General features: G+C 41.8%; 1 protein-coding gene across 1 annotated transcript; it reads left to right on the top strand.

The window, feature by feature from the left end:
- Positions 1–1258: 1258 nt before the first annotated feature.
- LOC141779441 (single-strand DNA endonuclease ASTE1-like) lies at positions 1259–9389 on the top strand. The gene is made up of 6 exons (XM_074654275.1): positions 1259–1454; positions 5284–6122; positions 6892–7197; positions 7624–7828; positions 8038–8176; positions 8292–9389. The coding sequence occupies exons 1-6, from the start codon at positions 1328–1330 to the stop codon at positions 8698–8700; spliced, it is 2025 nt and encodes a 674-aa protein (XP_074510376.1). The 5' UTR covers positions 1259–1327; the 3' UTR covers positions 8701–9389.
- The last annotated feature ends 2932 nt before the right edge of the window (positions 9390–12321 follow it).

The raw sequence follows: 12321 nt of genomic DNA on the forward strand, positions 1-12321 counted from the left end.
AGAGGAGCAGAGTACAGCAGAGACTCCGGCCCTGGAGATCAAAGCTACGGTCTCCCCCGCGTACTACTACCGCGGCCAACACTGTTTAACAGACGGGCTTCACTAGATATAACTTTGCGGTTTTGGTGCTTCCGTGTAGTTTGTGTGGGAATCTTGTCTGAACAGCGTAGCCACACGCGAGTGCGTATATGCGGGCACGCATGGGACACCGACCCGGGTGATTTATACGTGTAAGAAGTTACAAACAGTCCCTTTAAATTAATATTTTTTAAAAGTAAAAAATGGGCCATTTTTAATCAACACATTTAAGTATAATGATGTCTGATAGGAGAGTTGCTCCACATTAGATTTATTCTAACATTAGTGTTTATTTCATTTACAGACACAGTGACGATGGACCTGTATGAGTCGGCCTGATGGGCATAATGAGTGTGTGTGTGTGTGTGTGTGTGTGTGTGTGTGTGTGTGTGTGTGTGTGTGTGTGTGAAATGGTAAACCAACTTTATCTGTTTTCAGCTGTTTCATCACACTAACTGGTTCCAGCTCTCAGTCCAACTGGACTTTACTGTGCCTTTACTCTCAGCGTTATAACAGTTTCAGGGTTCCCCTCTACTGTCAGTGGTATAACAGTTTCAGGGTTCCCTTCTAGGTTTCACTTTCCTTTCCCAAACTCTCTCTTGTTTTTGTAGAAGTTGTTATTGGTTTACAACAGATGCAGTTACTGATATGCAGGTACTTAGCACGTTAACTCAAGCACTGTACTGAAGTACATATTGAGGTACTTGTACTTTAATTGACTATTTAGATGTTCAGCTCTTTTCTACTTCTTCTCCTATAGTAGACTACTTTAACTACATTTAGATGATATACTGACATACTTTTACTTCACTAAGGTTTTAGAATGCAGTACTAGTATTTTGTACACAGTGTGTATTAGTACTTTTATTGTTATTACTGTTTTTTTGTTTTGTTTCTGATGTCTTTGTTCTGTGTGATGTCACATCTTTTGGAAAATCAATAAAAAGTGAATTACAAAAAAAAAAAGATCGATATTGATAATAAAAGAAGGTCAGAAAGGACAGAAAGTCTCCTAATAAAACCATGTTGTCTCCGTGTGTTTTCTTCTTCTCTGAGCTCATAAATGTAAGCAGGTAACATAACCTTTATATCCATATTCATATACTTGTATAAATGTGTAAAACCCTGGTGGACACCTGCTGAGAATCACAAGGTGTGATGTCTGGAAAATGAAACTTAAGGAAGCTGAGACGGAGCAGCGGACTATAAGAGCGTCTGTGAGCGGCTCCTTGGCTCAATGTGACCGAGGATGGGAGTCCAAAGCCTGACCTCTCTGCTGGAGAACAACCGGAGGATCTACCGGGACGTCCAGTTCAGGAGGAGCCGGCTGGTGGTCGACGGCTGTAACCTCCTCTACCTGCTCTATTTCAGCTCAGGTACGACCACCACGTACTCTAGTACTACTAGTACTACTACAATACTACTACATTCACTCAGAGACGACCAGGACCAATTTATTATTATTAATTTATTATTTATTATTTATTATGTATTATTATTACTTTAGTACTACTAGTAAAGTAGGGTAAGACCCGGGAGCAATGCATTAGCTCAGGTGTTAGAACAGGTGGGGGGTTACACCTCTGGAGGATTACAGAGAGAGGAGATGATAGTGACATCATCAATGTGAGCAAAAACATAAAATGTCACAGAATGATGCATGTTTTTGAGTTACAGTGTAAATATAGTACAAACAGCATTTTTAGCTTTATAAAATGTTAACTATGTTGTATGTATGGAGCTGTAATGTATGCAAACACATACAGATTTACAGTATCTATTCATCAACATGAACCTTTTTTACTCTGCCTATCTACAGTACACATTTAACATATATTAGACTCGTTGTGTTATCTAATATGATCACATAGGCTACAGTACATTTACAAAAGGATTAGAAACTTTTGAAGACTGAAATGTATATTACACTCACTCCACCATCCCAGCAAAGATTTCCTACATATAGTAGATCTACTAAAGTTGTTCAGCTGGACATGTGGCAACTGTTGGATAATGGAAGAACTTGTCCAAACATAATAAAATTAGTTTATATTTCATTTAGTTTGCTAATTGCTTGATAATGTAATGAACTAGGACTGAGTTTGTTACTTTATAAAAGAGAGAACAGGCGACAGATGGATCTGTTTGCAGGTTTATTTTAAAGATAAAAAGTTAAAAAGGTAAAATAGAAGATGTGCAAACACGCTTTATAAACAGATGCGCGCACAGCTGGCGGTACCGCGAGGTGGTCGGCTTATTATTAACGCGGTGTGTTTCTGTGTAACGTATCGGCGGATGTCTCTCTCATTCAGCAGACTTGTTATGCTCGTTTCACTACGTTGTCCATCACCGTCCCGTCATCTACCTATGTTTTCTTCCTCACCGCGGACGGTCAGGACTAGAGCTCGATGTCTCGCCACATATCCGTGTTGATCGTCTATCGTTCATCTCCGGTGTGTCTGAAATCATTCCTGCTGCCATCCCACAGGTTGTTTATGAGCCACAGCAACCTATGACCTGTGACAGTTACGTCGGGGACTGTGCGTCCTCATTTGCAACCGAACAGGTTTGTCCCGCCCCGGTTGTTAGTGACTCACCTCTCGACCTGGTCGCAAAGGCGAGTCAATCAACGCGGGTTAACCCTTTCATACACACAACCAACCCTGGTTCAACCCTGGTTGAGTCCTCAGTGTGAAAGGGGTAGTACTACTAGTAAAGTACTGTAACCTCCTCTACCTGCTCTACTTCCACTCAGGTACAACCAGGTACTACAGTACTCTCTAGTACTACTACAGTACTGTAACCTCCTCTACCTGCTCTACTACCACTCAGGTACGACCATTACTCTAGTACTACTACAGTACAGTGTTCTCTAGTACTACTACAGTACAGTACTTTCTAGTACTACTATAGTACAGTACCCTCTAGTACTACTACAGTACAGTACTTTCTAGTACTACTACAGTACAGTACTCTCTAGTACTACTACAGTACAGTACTTTCTAGTACTACTACAGTACAGTACCCTCTAGTACTACTACAGTACAGTACCCTCTAGTACTACTACAGTACAGTACCCTCTAGTACTACTACAGTACATTTCGGGTGTAACCTCCTCTACCTGCTCTGCTTCCACTCAGGACAGATACTCTGACTGCAGTACTGGACGCAAGTACTACTTTGATACTGTACTCTGCTAGAGTAGAGTACTACACTAGATACACTAGGTGAGGAAATATACTTTACTGTATATTTTGATTATCAGGTACTTGTTAAGGCTGCTTTCAGAGTCAAGTCAAACTTCATGTAGTACTCTACTCTAGTACTACTAGAGTAAAGTACTACAGGTGAGGAAATACAGTATACTTTACTGTATATTTTAATGATCAGATACTTGTTACGGCTGCTTTCAGATGGAAACCTCTTATCTCCATAAAGTCAAACTTCATTGTTTTTTTAATGTAACCTTTATTAAACCAGGTAGTTCCTTCAGATTAAGTCGGTCCTGAAAACTCACCAGTACAAACCATCAGATACCATCTCTTACAACCACACAGGGACATTATATTTATCTATTTCTTCATCTGGATGACGTCATTCATTTATGAGTTTTTATGAGGCAACTTCAAGCCAGGTCACTTTAGCAGCACAATGATCACATTATTACATATTATTAAGTGATTATTAAGTTATTAACACAACTCCTTTAATTCATCACCATGCATCCTATTTTATAAGATGAGAATCAAAGTATCTTTAAAATTTCATATTTCATTGGATAAAAACTAACTAAGTACATTTACTCAAGTACTGTACTTTTACTTTACTTGAGTATTTCCATTTTCTGTTAATTTCAAATATTGTACTTTTTACTCCACTACAACATGGACGGTCCATGACGAGCCTATCACAGTACCACAGACGTCCAGTTGGGTTCAGATCAGGCAGGCTGTTAAAACAACTATAACTATAGGTCACTAAGTAACTAAAGCTAACTAACTAGGTAACTATAGCTAACTAGGCAACCAGGTAACAATGTAACTATAGGTAACTAATTAGTTAGCTATAGCTAACTAGGTAACAATATAACTATAGGTAACTAAAACAAACTAACTACAGTAGGTAACTATAAGTAACTAGGTAACTAAGTAACTAAAGCAAACTAACTAGGTAACTATAGGTAACAATATGTAACTAGGTAACTATAGGTAACTAGGTAACTATAGGCAACTATAGGTAATTAACTAAATAACTATGGGTAACTATAGGTAACTATAGATTATTAGGTAACCAGGTAACACAGTAACTATAGGTAACAAGGTAACTAGGTAACCATAGGTAACTAACTACGTACTAGGCAACAAGTAATCATGTAACTAAAGTTAACTAACTAGGTAACTTTAGGTAGCCAGGCAGCTCTGTAACTATGGGTAACTAGGTAACTATATGTAACTAACTATGTTACTTTAGGTAACTATATGTAACTAGGTAACCAGGTAACAAGGTAAATAAAGCTAACTACCGTGGCAACTATTGGTAACTAGGTAACCAGGTAACGGGCAGGATGTCGGTCTGGTGTTTCATTTGGTTGATCCTTTGGTTGATTCCTTGGTTGATCCCTTGGTTGATCTTTTGTTTCATCCTTTGGTTGTTCCTTTATTTCATCCTTTGGTTGATCCTTTGTTTCATCCTAGGGGCGGCTGTGGCTCAGAGGGTAGAGCAGGTCGTCCACCAATCGGAAGGTCGATCCCTGGCTGCTCCGGGTCACATGTCAATGTGTCCTTGAGCAAGACACTAAACCCTAAATTGCTCCCGAAGGCATAGCCATCGGTGTGTGAATGAGTATTTAGATTAGATCCTGATGGGCAAAGTTGGCACCTTGCATGGCAGCCTCTGCCACCAGTGTATGAATTTGTGTGTGAATGGGTGAATGCTGACATGTAGGGTAAAGCGCTTTGAGTGGTCGGAAGACTAGAAATGCGCTATAAATACAAGTCCATTTACCATTTACCATCCTTTGGTTGATCCTTTGTTTTATCCTTTGGTTGATCCTTGATTTCATCCTTTAGTTGATCCTTTGTTTCATCCTTTGGTTGATCCTTTGGTGGATCCTTTGTTTTATCCTTTGGTTGATCCTTGATTTCATCCTTTAGTTGATCCTTTGTTTCATCCTTTGGTTGATCCTTTGGTTGATCCTTTGGTCAGGTCTGGACCAGAACCACGGTGGGGAGTATGCTGCATTTGAGATCCTGATTGAGAAGTTCATAAAAGCCCTCAGAGACTGCGGGATCATGCCGTACGTGGTGCTGGACGGAGGCTCGGACTACACCGACAAGAAGCTTCAGACCAAGATGCTACGAGCCGTAAGTTGTATCAAGAGGGCCCATCGAGCGGCGGAGGGCAACAGGCAGGAAGGCATCCTGCCACAGCTGATCAAGCTGGTGTTCAAACAGACGCTGGCCCGGCTGGAGGTACCGGTGGCTCAGTGCTACTGGGAGGCTGACCAGGAGATTGCTGCCCTGGCCAAGGAGTGGCGGTGCCCGGTGCTTTCCAATGACAGCGACTTCTACATCTTCGACCTCCCGGCGGGGCTGCTGCCTATCTCGGACTTCAAGTGGGAGGCGGTGGAGCAGAGTGGCTCGCAGAGCTACATCCCCTGTAAGAGCTACAACACCTCCAGCTTCTGCATCTTCTTCGACATCCAGCGCCAGCTCCTGCCCGCCTTCGCTGCCTTGGCCGGGAATGATTACGTGAAGCTGCAGAAGATGACGTCGCCCATCAACTGGGCTCAGTTTGCCCCTGAAGGCAAAGGCGTTGGGTCAACAGGCCGGCTGGAGGGGCTGCTCTGCTGGCTGAAGGCCTTCCAGCGGCCTCAGGAGGCCTTGGAGGCGGCGCTGGGGCTGATGGAAGATCTGAGCAGGAAGACGAAAGAGAAGGTACTGAAGGGCCTGTATCTGGGGATGAAGGAGTACCAGCTCCCTCCCAGCTCCCTGGAGAGGTTCTTCATCCACGGGACGGCACCTCCTCTCCCAGCAGTGGAACAAGTAATACAATCCTTTACTGTAAATGTTGTTATGGAAGACCTGTCTGTCTGTCTGTCTGTCTGTCTGTCTGTCTGTCTGTCTGTCAACTAACCTTCTGCTAACAGCAGCCGTGAGCCATTGGCTGCTGTTAGCAGAAGGTTAAACTATTAGCAACCCTTTCTCTCCATCTCTGAAACGCTTCTCCGATATTGTACGACTCTCTTTTTGACTGACTTTACTGAAGGATAGTTAACTATAGACATCCAAAGATTTACAGTATACGCCCTCAATTTATCTTTACAGCGCTGCTGTTGGCCACCAGCCCGCTGGTCGGACGGCTGGCTACTTAGCTAACTTAGCTTGCTAATTCCACCATGCTGTCATGCAACACAGAAAATGAGCTGAACAAAGTTGTCCCTCATCTGGTGATAGCACTGTGCTTTCCTACGCTGTGACAAGAGTGTGTGGATGAAGTAGTCTCCAGCGGCGTAGGGTTCAGCTAATCTGGTCTCATTGGTTAATGTTAACTTTCTCAACTAACACTCGTGATCCTGGAGAGTGAGTGACAGTACACATTGAGAGAAACTAGTATTGTCTTCAGCCATTGTTAAAAAAAAACAAGCCGACAATAGTTGCTAGCCAGCGTTAACTAACGTGTTCAGAGAATTATTCTGCCTCCACTGAACGCTCCGTCCACTAAACACCTCATCATGGTTACTAACAGAGGGGGAGGGGTCTATAGTACTGAAGTACACTTGTAATAAGTACACTGTGTCCTGTCCTCCTGAAGGTGACGGATCTGGTTCCAGACTGGACCCGGCTGCCGCTGACCCAGGCCCGGCTGACTGCACACATCCTGGACGTGCTGCTGCTGCGGAGGATGACCCTCAGCTACCCCGTGGATCACGCCAACATGCCCAGCGCTCACCTGACCTCCAGGCCGCTCCGCCAGGTGATGTACGGGCTGCTGCTGGGCGACGGGCCGGAGGTGGAGGTGAAGGAGCGAGACAGAGACGGCCTCGAGCTGAGGATCATCCCAGTCCGACCCGCTATCACCGACGCCACTCAGCAGCTGACACTCAGCTCACTGGATCAGGTGAAGATTAGCTGGCACCATTTTCAAAAACACGAACAATTTCCCTTTCAGAAATGTCAGGAAGTAAACAACGCTCAATACACAGTCATCAGACTGAACTGAACTGGACTGAACTGGACTGAGCTGGACCGGGTCAAGCTGACATTATTATTAAATACACACATTACACATAAACCATCACCTCACTACAAACTGAAGCATCTGTGCAGATATCAAACCAATCCTTGTATTTAATATGTTTAATATGAATTAATCTACATTGAAGTTCAGGTTAACTTTTATACATTTAAGATAAAACACTTTATGAAAAGGTTTGTGTTGGTCGGGGAGATCTGTATATTCTGATGACATTGTGTTGTCTTCTACTGTGAGTTTTATTAATGTTTTAATGACACTGACCCTCCTCCTCCTGTGTGGTGGTCCCAGGCTGAGCCCTCCCAGCGTCTACTGGTCTTACTGGGAGCTCTGGGAGTGACCGAGGACTCTCTGAGCTGCCTGCCGTCTCAGCTGCGCCTCCCGGTGGCCGCCACCTGCTACTGGCTGCAGAGAGCTCAGCCTCCTCCGGACCAGGAGGTGGTGAATGCTCTGCTGCTGGGACTGAGTACTGGAGACGCCCTGAGACACACAGCAGGTAATAAACAGGTTATAAACACTGTTATGATCAGGTTATAAACACTAACACCTGGGACTGAGTACTGGAGACGCCACGAGACACACAGGAGGTTATAAACACTAACACCTGGGACTGAGTACTGGAGACGTCCCGAGACATACAGGAGGTTATAAACACTAACACCTGAGGTTACGATCAGGTATGTGATGTGTGTGTGTGTGGTTCAGCTCTGCAGATTCAGCGCCACAGACAGAAGCTGGACGCCGTCGTGAATCATGCCTTAAACCAATGGCAGTCCTGCCTGAAGGTCAGCGTCCAGCTGAACCAGCTGCTGGGGCTCCCCCTACCTGAACCACACATCGCCAGGTGAGTCTCCACCACCTACACCTGTTACAGTAGTACTCTGTTTCAGTAAAAGTACTAATACTGCACAGTAAAATACTTTGTGATAGTGAAAGTACTGTGTTACTCTGTTGTCCAGGTTGTATGAGGGGACACTGGTCCACCAGCTGATCCTCAGGATGAGGTCTGGAGGAAAGCAGAGGCACTTTGCGAAGAGGGATCGCTCAGGTGTGAAACAGTACCAAACCATGCAGGCTGTCGTCCATCAGTTTCACACTCGGGAGGCGCCGGCACCGTCAGAGACCCAGGAGAGAGCGGCGGCTCCACAGCGCAACCCTTTGGACGACCTGACCGGCACCCTGCAGCTCTTCCTCCGGGACGAAGATGCGGAATTGGAGGCGAGCAGCTCGGTCAGAGTCGAGGAGGATCTGGACCTGAACCACCTGGTGTCGGTGAAATCTCGGTACCGAGCTAAGGAGAGAAAGAACCGGTGCAAGAACCCAGAACTGGCCCGTAAACAGGAGTGCCGGGGCTGGGACCTCCTCTGATCCATCAGACTTTTATTCATCATTCAGTCTCTGACTGCTGAATGTTTCAATCTTTTGTAAAACTTTTAAATTCTTCAGCTCTCTGAGTTTTTGTTCACTTCTCTGCTACGAATGTTTCTCATTTAGGATTCAGGAGTGAAAATGTATAAATTTCCTCATATTTTTCAGTATTTATCTGATATTATTATTTTTATTTGAACTCAATGAAGTAAGAAAGAAGGACTCTAAAGAGTCTAAAGTCATTCAGTCACTGACTGTTGGAGTCTAAAGACTATTCAGATTTGATTCACTTCTATTTATAGCTGCACTTTGTTCTTTTAAATGTTTCAATCTTTTGTAAAACGTTTTAAATTCTTCAACTTTCGAAGTTTTTCTTCACTTCTCTGCTACTCTAATTTAGGCTTCAGGAGTGAAAATGTGTCAACTTCTTCATATTTTTCAGTATTTATCTGATATTATTATTATTTTTATTTGAACTCAATGAGATAAGAAAGTAGGAATACAAATAAGGAAATGTTAAATCTGTTGTTTTATGGTGTAAAATTATATTTCTTATGTCTGACACGTGAATAAAGTTTATATTTGTATATTGTACACACAGTGAAAATATGAATAGAAACAAAGTGAGCTCCTTTAAAAGATTTATAAAATTTTAATATACATTGTATTCTCATCCACACACACGGGTCGGATAAAAGAGCAGATAAAGAGAGTCGGAGGTGTGACAGTGACAGTGTCTTCGTCCGCCGTCTCCGTCCTCAGCGGTCGTTTCTTTAGTTTTGGTGTTGAAGCTAAAACAGATGAAACTTTTGTTGCTGAGAGTAAAACCAGCCGACTTAACTTAAAATGTGAAACTGGTAGTTTTTGTTTCAGCGCTGCTCATTTTTAATTCTAAAACTAAATACAAGAATTAGCTGTAAATATCAGACCGACTTTAGACAGGCGCGTCTTTAAATCCCTCTAAAAACTGATTTGTATTAATGTCCTTTCAGAGTTTGTGGGCTGAATTCACTATCTGTTTCTTAAATATTCAGTTTACAACGGTATAAGATAAGGTATTATAAATTCTCACATTTAAGGAGCTATAACGAGGGAATGGTCGACACTTCAAATGCTTCAAAAAATGACTGCAACAATAAAATTATCATTTTGATAAACTCATTGAGTTTGTTGCAGACCTTTTTGTTTTAATTGTCAGAAAAAATAGAATAATATTTTCAGCTGAGTGACATTTTAAAGCTGCTTTCTGTCCAAAACCTGAAAATATTTAATTTACTACAACAAACTAAGAAGAGATTCAGAATATTGTGATTTTTGCTTGAAAAATTAAGATTAATAGATTATCCAATTTGTTGCTGTTTAATTTTCTGTCGATCGACTTTTCGATGAGAAATTATTGATTGGAAACACTTTGACAGACTTTTGTTATTTCTGGTTTGTTTACAAAATGATTCCAAAACATTAATGCCGATAAAGAATAAAAAATTAATTATTCATAATAATTTTTTAGTTAGTCTGGAAACAGAATATTTAATGAATCCTGAAATTGTTGGTTCTTTGAATGAAACCTTTGAAAAATATGTATAAAAGTGTTAAGATTTTATTTAACTAACTATCTTTAAAAGTTTTATTTAAGTTTGACAGATTCAATTTAGACTGTAGCAGCAACTAGTGATTATTTTCATTATTGATTCATCTGCTGATATTAACTGGATAAATCACTGGTTTGTACGGTATATGAAATGACGACGTTAAAATCAAACATGCATTATGATCCAAACCAGATGCTGAATGGAAATATACATATGTGACTAAATTAAAATAATTAAAAAACAAATTCAGATTTCAATTCCCATGTTGTTAAAAGCATTATTGCTGCCAAAATCAAAATTAAATTAATATTAAATTGAAAAATCATTTTCCAGTCTACTCCTAAACATAACACTGCCTTAAAGGGACTATTTGTAACTTTCAGAATTGCTTGTTAACAGCGACACCTGTGGCCGTTAAGTCAATGAAAGTCAGCGGCTGATTCGTGCTTGTGCTCGCTCTACAGACATGAACGAGCATCGCTCAAAACAGTGAGGCGACACACGTCAGCTAAAACCACAATATCACTATATTTCACCTGCTTGGCAGTAATGTTAGCTGACCAGATGAAGGTCTCTCCATGAATCACTGCTGATCCTAGTGTTGGCTTTTCCTGCTTCAGCCTCCCGACCACGGCCGGAGGAAACAGGGGAGACACCGGAGTTTTGATAACGTTTCTCGCTGCGGAGCCCCGTCACTTCACAAGACACGGAGAACCTCTGTTGGTCTGGTGGATCTGCAGCATTTATTTCTGCACAAACGTCCGCTGTACATTCACTAGATATTCTCAGAGCTAAACTAACTTTTCTGCAGTGTGTAGTGTGTAGCGCATGCACGTGAGGTTGAGCGGGCTGAGTGAAAGCAAGCAGACAGCCGGCAGGCAGAAGAGCAGAGGAGCAGAGTACAGCAGAGACTCCGGTCCTGGAGACCACAGCTACGGTCTCCCCCGAGTACTACTACCGCGGCCAACACTGTTTAACAGACGGGCTTCACTAGATATAACTTTGCGGTTTTGGTGCTTCCGTGTAGTTTGTGTGGGAATCTTGTCTGAACAGCGTAGCCACACGCGAGTGCGTATATGCGGGCACGCATGGGACACCGACCCGGGTGATTTATACGTGTAAGAAGTTACAAACAGTCCCTTTAAATTCATATTTTTTAAAAGTAAAAAATGTGACATTTTTAATCAACACATTTAAGTATAATGATGTCTGATAGGAGAGTTGCTCCACATTACATTTATTCAAACATTAGTGTTTATTTCATGTACAGACACAGTGATGATGGACCTGTATGAGTCGGCCTGATGGGAATAATGAGTGTGTGAGTGTGTGTGTGTGTGTGTGTGTGTGTGTGTGTGTGTGTGTGCGTGTGTGTGTGTGTGTGAAATGGTAAACCGACTTTATCAGTTCAGTTTCTGTTTTCAGCTGTAACAGGAGTTACAGTCCAACTGGACTTTACTGTGTCTGTACTGTGTCTTTACTGTCAGCGTTATAACAGTTTCAGGGTTCCCCTCTACTGTCAGCGGTATAACAGTTTCAGGGTTCCCTTCTGGGCTCCTGTAGGTTTCACTTTCCTTTCTCAAACTCTCTTGTTTTTGAGGAAGTTGTTATTGGTACACAACAGATACAGTTACTGATATGCAGGTACTTAGTACATTAACTCAAGTACTGTACTGAAGTACATATTGAGGTACTTGTACTTTAATTGACTATTTAGATGTTCAGCTCTTTTCTACTTCTTCTCCTATAGTAGACTACTTTAACTACATTTAGATGATATACTGACATACTTTTACTTCAGTAAGGTTTTAGAATGCAGTACTAGTATTTTGTACACAGTGTGTATTAGTACTTTTATTGTTAATACTGTTTTCTTTTGTTGTTTCTGATATCTTTGTTCTGTGTGATGTCACATCTTTTGGAAAATCAATAAAAAGTGAATTACAAAAAAGAAAAAGATCGATATTGATAATAAAAGAAGGTCAAAAAGGACACAAAGTCTCCTAATAAAACCATGTTTTCTCTGCGG

Source organism: Sebastes fasciatus, chromosome 12 (genome assembly GCF_043250625.1).
Source record: "Sebastes fasciatus isolate fSebFas1 chromosome 12, fSebFas1.pri, whole genome shotgun sequence".
NCBI lineage: Eukaryota > Metazoa > Chordata > Actinopteri > Perciformes > Sebastidae > Sebastes > Sebastes fasciatus.

Coding starts and splice junctions, on each gene's coding strand:
- LOC141779441 (XM_074654275.1), top strand. CDS start 1,328: ATGGGAGTCCAAAGCCTGACCTCTCTGCTGGAGAACAACCGGAGGATC. Junction 1,455..5,283: donor CCTGCTCTATTTCAGCTCAG/GTACGACCACCA, acceptor TCCTTTGGTCAG/GTCTGGACCAGAACCACGGT. Junction 8,177..8,291: donor CCTGAACCACACATCGCCAG/GTGAGTCTCCAC, acceptor TCTGTTGTCCAG/GTTGTATGAGGGGACACTGG.